Source organism: Nicotiana attenuata, chromosome 11, assembly GCF_001879085.1.
Source record: "Nicotiana attenuata strain UT chromosome 11, NIATTr2, whole genome shotgun sequence".
Classification (NCBI taxonomy): domain Eukaryota; kingdom Viridiplantae; phylum Streptophyta; class Magnoliopsida; order Solanales; family Solanaceae; genus Nicotiana; species Nicotiana attenuata.
In genome coordinates this window covers 17,491,546-17,500,206 of record NC_031999.1, presented here as the reverse complement: position 1 = coordinate 17,500,206, position 8,661 = coordinate 17,491,546, and the positions used below count along the sequence as shown (strand labels likewise).

General features: G+C 36.8%; 1 protein-coding gene across 1 annotated transcript in view; it reads right to left on the bottom strand.

Annotated features, from left to right (window-relative positions):
• LOC109234186 (proteinaceous RNase P 1, chloroplastic/mitochondrial-like) overlaps positions 2,300-8,661 on the bottom strand; it is a 9,816-nt gene continuing 3,454 nt past the window's right edge. Inside the window, exons 4-11 of the mRNA XM_019400068.1 lie at positions 8,205-8,305; positions 5,289-7,048; positions 5,121-5,210; positions 4,831-5,012; positions 4,600-4,720; positions 4,007-4,075; positions 3,648-3,777; positions 2,300-2,891 (exon numbers count right to left, since the gene is read on the bottom strand). Coding sequence (XP_019255613.1) covers positions 2,614-2,891; positions 3,648-3,777; positions 4,007-4,075; positions 4,600-4,720; positions 4,831-5,012; positions 5,121-5,210; positions 5,289-6,899 — 2,481 coding nt within the window. The 5' untranslated portion in view covers positions 6,900-7,048; positions 8,205-8,305 and the 3' untranslated portion in view covers positions 2,300-2,613. The remainder of the gene's footprint in view (positions 2,892-3,647; positions 3,778-4,006; positions 4,076-4,599; positions 4,721-4,830; positions 5,013-5,120; positions 5,211-5,288; positions 7,049-8,204; positions 8,306-8,661) is intronic.

Sequence of the window (8,661 nt, the reverse complement as noted above, 5' to 3'; positions counted from 1 at the left end):
AAAAAAAGTGTGACTGAAAGAAATTTTCCCTTCTAATAATTGGTCTAGTAAAAGCTGTTCTAATTATTATGAGATATGAGAAGAAGAAAAAACACAAAATTGGATGCTTGTTATACAGCCATAAAACTGAGGGTGTTAGAGAATATATTTGCCTTTCATTAGTTGTAGGGGTGTTCAAAACCGAACCGAAATCGAAAACCGAATCGAAACCGAAGCTTAATGGATTATTGGTATCGGGTTAACGGTTTAACGGACAGGGAACGTTGAAATTTTTTTATTAACGGCTTATCAGTTTGGGGCGGATTATTCAATTTTCTTAACGGATAATCCGTTAACCCGTTAAGAATATATATATATATATCAAAAAACCTTCCACTTCCAGTACTCTATCTCTAACCCTAGTTTGGGGACCGTAACAACAGGCAGATGCTCATACGATCTAGTTATCAATGATAGAGTTCTCCACTTGGATTAAAGCCAAAAAGACATAGTCTTAGAGCTTTACGGTAACTTATTCCCACTCGGTCATCCTGTCATATCTTTGACACTCAGCTCATCTTCTCATAAGCTCATGTGATACTAAACTTAGCGCCTCTCATGACAGTTGACAGATGTACACCTTAACCTTAGAACAGTCGTGTCACCTTGCTTGAACTATTTAAACATTCTCTATAACACACCTATTCCCCTAAATAGAAGGAAATTTTTAGTAATTAGCACTTCATAAGAAGTCATACACCATCAGACCTCCTTAAAGGATATAATTATACCTATCTTTGTCCTTGTCCAACGTCTTACAGTAACCTTATCATGGTTGCCACTCTCTATGCAACGTGTTATGCTTTTTTCACTCTACAACACATGACACACTACATCATTCTTATGCAGGCGTTAACAGAAATGTATGTTTGGACTCAATGTGTAATTTTCTATTCTGAATTTGTATACTAAGCTGTCGGCAAACAATTAATGCACGCAATATAGATTGAATTAGGCCGATAAGCCGCCCGATAACCGCCCGATAAGAGCTAAACCGATACCAATCTGCCTGATATCTTATCGGGTGGCTAGGGATTAATACATTTAAAAGTCGATAACCGATAAGCCAAACAGTTAAGAGTAAATAATCGCCCAATCTGCCCGATAAGCAGCCCTAATTAGTTGTATAGAGATTTGCAAAAAACTTTCTAGTATCTTAGGTTATTCCACCTATTGCCTTTAACACTCTTACCAATTTCGATTAATGTGCAAATTCTCACATTTAACACCAATGCTTTTATTGCTCTCAGGTAGTGATTGATCACTCATTACTGAACATTAATTGAAGGCAGCTAGAAATGAGTACATATCCCTTTTGGGAATCAAACTTGTGTCTCCAAGATGAAAAGAGGATGTCCTAACCAAGGGACCAAAAAGTCATTCTTCGTATACCTCAACTCCCAGAATAGAAAGAGTTGGTTCTGTTTCAATACGGAAGTCAAGATTTTGTTCATCTACCAATTTGGCCTTCAATTTCTCCTTCAAACTCAAAGATACAATGTTAAGAGCCTATAGATCTTATTCACGTTAACTCCTACAGAAATGTCTCAGCACAGGCTTTTATAAAGTACCAAACATTTGCTTCTTCTTCTTATGTGAATCGTTGTTATCATGCGTGCATGTTTTTGCTACGCTTCATTTAAAGTATCAAGGTTGTGAAGTCTAACGAAACCAATACAAATTGTGGCTACAGTGCCACTCGATTAAAACAGTACAATTAATATGCAGTTCACTATCAGTTTCTCGATTTTTAAGGAATAGTATGAATTTTATGATTCTGGTCAAAAGTGCTGAGATTTCAATCATTTTTCTATTTAGGATTTTAATGTTGCCCAAGTTGTGTGCATATCTTCTTAATGCTGGGGGTGAAAATCCACTCCTCCCCACTGCATCTTCAACTAGATAAGGCTTGTGCTTGTAGACACTTCCCTCTCTGCTTCAAATCCTACTAGTTGTTTACAACCCAAGCAGCAATTGGACAACTTCACTTCTTTCATTTGTACAAACCTAGCAAGCTTTTCTCCTTTTTATTCTGGATGTCAAGTTTGGTGCAGGTTCTACTTAATCTTCTTGCGATTGCATTTTCAATGGATATGTAAGCTGTTGTTTAGAGAACTAGCTCCATCAGAACTCAACTCCAAAAATCAAAGGAAGAAATTTTCTAACTTCCTTGAGTATTTTGTGCTCATTCCGAATTACTTGTTTCACCTGACGGACAGATTGAGGCAAAAGAAACAAAAAATACACCAACTCACACTGAAGAAAATTATTCACCATAAAGATTATGTTAACGACTATTATTAATGTAGCCAAAAATTGTACAAAGTGCTGTTATCACAAGAGCCAAGACGAGCCTTGCCTTCCCATTTCTTTTCTTGCCAATTCCCCAGCAAGGCAGGAATTCCTATCTAATTAATCTAGATGGCAGATCTGTTCAAGTATGTGGTATACCTAACAACTAGAAACTCTTCCATAGATTGGAGGCTGCAGTAGCCCAAAAGCGACAAAAGCAAATCTAGCTAGGTTGCCTTGCACTATCTTGTGTCAAAAAGGTCCAAAGTCCAGAGTAAAAGATTATATTTGGAAATCAATCATGCCACTTCCTTGCTCCTCTGCAGCCTCCAGTACTGCAAGAATTGAATGATGATCTGCAGATATTGACGGTTGTAAAATATTTTTAAGACTTCTATATATCTCTTCAGGTGCCTCCTTATTTCGATCATGGCTGCCATGCATTTTTCCTGTCACCTTAACTTGATTTTTCCTTCTCGTGCTTGACTTTGAATCTTCCTTGTGGTGAGGTGAGTGCAATTCAGAAGTACATTTGTGAGTGGAATCACCAACATTTTTGGCTGCATGGCATACAAACATTTCAGAAAACATGTTGTATAAGTACTTTGAGAAAAGGTGTGCAAAGTAAAGATTGCTATTGAAAGAAAGAAATGGCATATAAGGTATCTCTATAAACACGAAACAAGTAGCATTTAATCCAAGAATCAAATGCTTTGACATCTTAACGGTTTAGGTCTCTGTGATTAAGATGTTTGATTTTACATTCATATATATCCTCTAAGCCTAGTTTACTTCATTGTGTTTGTGATGCACATGTAAAAGAGCATGCTAAATGCTATGCCATGCAGTCCATTTACTGTTTAGCCATGCTCGTTTACTATACTACACATTTCTTGTAATTCCAAGGAAAGAAATAGAACAATGTACTTTGTACAACTTGATACTACCAAAAGTTAATGCAGCTGGACATAAAGAATAACAGATAGAAGCAATAGACAGTACAGGAAGGCTATCTTCTCGGTGGAAGGTGTGCATGCCACTATCCTTCTTTTTTGCAGTTTTTGAGTTCAGAATCACAATCATTCAAATCCTAAGCAAAATACAGCGTCACTCTTTTGAAATTTTACTAGCTAGAAAACTAAGGAATGGTGATTAGTAAGACTGGAGAAAATGTTTTCAAGATGTACAGGGGATTGTTTTCCAGTAAGTATTCAGAGCCTAAATCTGATGCCTTAGACCACTAGGCAATTCTGTCAGATTGAACCACGGCATTTATTTTATGATACTGGTCAACCTTTCATGTAAGAGGCACTTACATATGTCTACGCTGGAAGACTCTTGCTTTGCCAAAGGTGAATTAGCACGTCTAATGCACAACCACGTCCTTTCTTCTTCAGATTCTTGTTGTGAGACAATTGGTACATGCCAGTAGCCTTTTTCTGACTCCTGGAGACATAAGGAACAAGATTACATCTGATAGTTGTGTTAAATGACATGCAAGTACTACATAATAATGTTCTTCTCCTATATGTGCTCAATCTCTGCTATTGATTTTATTAGTGCAAATCGAGAAGAATGCCCCACCTATATTTGTATTTTGGTTCATAAAATTGATCATGAGCAAATTATTTGCTATGTATATTCTGAAGCAGATCAAGTAGGAGGCAATAATGACCTGAATTACAACAGAACACGGAGGCGGCATGTGAAGTACTGGACCTGTTTCAGAGAAACTGAAATGCACCTTCAATTAAGAAAACAAAATTCCTTCATCAGAAAACTGTGAAACGTACAAGCATATTTGAATTTATAGCATATACATCATGAAATGGAGGTATCCCATATCAAGTAAGCTAATTAAAGAAAGATGGCTCATGTTGCTTCATGGATAGAATAAGAAGTGATATGAGGGACAATTTATAACAAAAAGCAACGACGACTAGAGGAGGTTGTTTCCCAATGGTCAATAATAGGCCATTGTCACCATTGTGCTGCCTAGACACAATTCGATGCCCGCAACCAATTTTCTCCTCTCCCTCACCCCTCACATCCCTGGGGGCCCTTTCCCTAATAAAATAATTCCTCTACAGCTCTACCTTGGAGCTTACCTTTTATCGATGCAATATAACATCAGTCAAAAGAAACGAATATATTGCTAGATAGTTAATATGCCATGACTGTCTTGCTACTTTCTTGAACCTCCAACATGCATATTAGAACGAAAGTTCAATATTTCATGCAGACATATTTCTGAAGTGTAGAACTCACCTGATGCCGTTCTTTCCACTTTGGGAAAAAGTCATTTCCCAGAAGTTGAAACAAATGGTCCCTCATTTCATCATTCGTCACAATTAAGCACTTAAATTTTATAGCTGCATACAGCCAGTACCTGAAGAAACAAGTTAATTCGCCATCAGAATATAAATGAAAACGAATTAGAATGCAAGGCACTCAGACTATACACAAAGCATCCTAGAAATAAAAGATTACAGCTCTCACCAATCATCATTGGAGCCTGTAGGTGTTGCATAGATTGCATCAGCATTTTTCCACTTGTCAATTAAAGCTCTATTGAATGGTTCATCCATCTTATCTCCAGTAATACGTCTATTATGCAAAACTATCAGCGGCCACTTTTTCGAAGGAAGCATCTGGCGAATTCCGTTGACAATAGCATTGACCTGAATGCAAATGATCAATTAGATAAAAAAACAGAAGACCTGAATTTTTGAAAATACAGGGGTATCATGAATATATCATGTTTCATTAACAAGGCATCCAACATTTACCTTAGATGGCCTAAAATTTCTTTGGCTGTAAAGGCCAACATTTGCTCCATCAACAATAGCTTCAAAGGGTCCATAATAGTCAAGCCATTTCTGCAGTTGTTTCACCCTCACTAGAGACACAAATGATCCAAGAATAACCTATTCATTAGAGCAGTTAGTAAAACTCACTTGAAATTTCTGGAAGCTTGAATTTCTCTCTCTCTCCGCAGCTATAGAAGCAACTGACTTGGCAAAATTTTCAGTTTCTACAGGATCAAGATCAATGGTCACCAACTTCTCACCACAGCATTTGCAGCAGCCGTCAGAGTCAACAGATGCGCGTGATACAGTCCATTTACCACTACCCAACCAGCCTTGTCCATGCCACCCACCACCTCCATTTTTAATAGGTTCGCGTATGGATCTTTCATCCCATTTTCTTTTCCCAACCCTTGAAGCTATCTTGCTGTTGAACCACTTCTCAATCAAATCTGCAGTAGAAGGTGAGACTTGTCGAACTCCTTCTCGAAGCTTATGCAACAAATAGTACACCTTATCACTCCTACCAGCTTCTACACTTACTTTTAAAAGTGCCTCCAGTTCGGGTTCCTCTGGATAGACACCATGCTCCAACATGTGCTCTTCAACCATAAATGCCTTGTCAACATCCCCATTGTTGCAGAAAACAGATAAGGCAGGACCATAAGATCGCAGCCTCGGGTTTATTCCGTATTCTTTAATTAGCCTTACCACATCAAATGCCATGTCACCATTTCCCAATGCCATTGCCATTCTTGCAACAGATGTAAGGGTTGCTTCATTCATTTGTACCTTCTCTGACCGCATCTTCTCATATATCTCAAAACCATATTTAAGTGCATAGTTTTTCACATCTTCACTCACTTTAATTCCATGATCACTTATTGTATTAGAAGCTTCTGCACTGCTCTTGAACAATTGCACCAATTCATCTAAAGTTTGACAGTGACTATCTGAAGATAAGCTCAACATATTAGTCAAGTTTGTTACTCTGCCATTGTTTGAAGCTTTGATTTTCACAGAAGTGCTAGAGCATGTTCCCTTGGGCAAGTCAACAGAATTCAAAGTTCTATTACTACCACTTCCACTTTTTGCTGGCTGAACAACACCAGTAGCTGCAGAAGCACAAAGATAGAGAAGAACAGCATAGTGATACTGTCCCATTGCTATTCCTTCTTGCAATGCCAACTCATACAGCCTAATTGCACCAAGTACATCCCCTCTCTTTGAACACATATCCAACCCAATCTTAAATGTTGAATCAATTTTACTCTTCTTTGACCCCTTTTCCATGTTTTCCCGATTACCACCATCTTTTCTAACTTTTTTCTCAAAAGTTTCAGTCTTGGACTTATTAGAACCCAATTCTCTACTTCTTTTAGGTTTTAATCCACTCTTTGCATTTCTGTCTTTTAGAATGACTGTTTTCCCACCTAAATTTTCTCTTGAAGATTTCATGCCAACCATCTTATCTTTGGGACTAAAGGAAGAAAACCCAGAACTATTTTCATTATTAGTTCTACTATGTTTTCTATTGCCTGATATTTCTTGCTCTGGTTCAACGGACAATCTTGTTTCCAAGTGAGTGACATGTGCTTTAACTTGAATGGAGGGCAAAATTCTTGGTGTGTATTTAGTTGGTGGAGAAAGGAGAGTATGAGAAGAAGAGTGAAACTTGAAAGAATGCTTACTGCAGTGAGTGAAGTAATAGAGTTGAGTTTGTTGAAGGGATTTGAAGGTGATGTAGGAGGTAGAGGCCATGTGTGGCCGTTAGCGAAGCTTAATATCAATGTCGGATTTCAGCTTATTATATTAGGATGTTGAAGTTGAACTCTTTAATTTACTTTCGTGCCCCTAGCTCTTTCCGAGGATAAGATGTCTGCTATCTTTTTCTCATTGATCTCATCCTCCTTCCCAGAAAACAAAAAAAAAAGAAAAACGTAACATCCTCGGATTAATAAAATATGAAGTTTAAGATGTTAATTGATGTATTGTATTAATAGCATAAAACAATATAAGTTAAAAATTATAATAATAAAAAGCATCACATTGAAATTTAAACCTGAACATATAAATAAATTTAAATTTCTTAAAAGTTAAACAGAATATTATTTTAGTAATAAAATACTAGTATCAACCATTTAGATCATCCTAGAGTAAACAAAAAGAAGTCGTAAAATTTGGATAGACTATGACATCATCCCTCTACTTCTCCAAATTAGAGAAGAGGAGGGGAGAATGATTAACTATGACAAATTAATGAAATTATATCAAATGTTTTGAAACTTATCTAGAAATATTACCTTATAAAAAGTTATAAACCTATATATGGCCATTTCAACAAAACAACTTACTAGCTCTATTTGTCCTTCCTTTTTTCCTCCAGAAATCTATTGCGAAACTCAGGCTGAGCCCCTCATCTTTTGTTAGATTTTAAACCGTTGATAAATTTTGCGGGAAATTTGTGGCTCGTCAAAATGAGAAGAAAATAACAGTTCTCGTTTCCCCTTTTAAAACTAACTTTAGCAAAGATTTTGAAGGAATGACCCCATAATAGTCTATGTTAACCAAAAGTCCCAACAGCTTATATTCCTCTATTTTATTCCTTCGCCAATCAAAAACATCTGAGAAAAGTATACTAGTAGTAACTTTCAGCAGCAACTTGCACCATTCGTAGTTCTCCAGGATTGCAAATAAAATATCATTCTCCATTGTATAACAATTAAGCAGCATCGAATCCACTAACAATTGCAGTCAATCAAGAGGAGACAGTGGTTCCCTAAGGTATTATTCGTTAGGACAAGCTCTGAGAAACCTTTGACGCTAAAGAGCAAGATACATACATGAACCTAACAGCACGAAGAGATAGGCCAACAAACTTGTTTACATAGATGCATAAAACTTGTAAAGTAGTGATTGCATTTATGATTTACACAACGACTTGGATAAAGGCATAGTATATGTACTACAGAGTATTTAGCATAAATGTTTTAGTTAAGAAACCAGGAAAATCATCAAAAATGCTGTTGATATATGTTATAGAATTACAAAGAAAACCATCTTCACCTTTTAAGTCCAACAAGAGCTAGTAACCTAAATTCCTATTGAACTTAAACCACCAAGGCAGCATTGTCTCAAAAGGTGGAGTCATAAAGGCAGTGACATGCCTGCAACATAGAGAGAAGCTTCAATAAGTATATCCAAGAGCAACGCAACAGATTACAAACTAGAAGAAATTGATGACAAACAATAAAAATGCAAGAAGAGAAAGTGGTTCCATGCCCAAAAACGATCAAGAGCAAAGTCAAGCAGCATCTATTTCTATGTTTAAGCTTTCTTCCTGAATGACACCTTCGTTTACACCACAGAGTTCCTCGACATCTCTATTTTAGGGGTTTATTTAAGACTAAAGGAAACAGATATGTGTTAAAGATGAAGTATTCTTATATGCATGAAAGTCCAAGAAAAATGTACCAAGGCAAGTGATTCGAGTAACTACAGATGAACAGGAGAAATCTCCCCC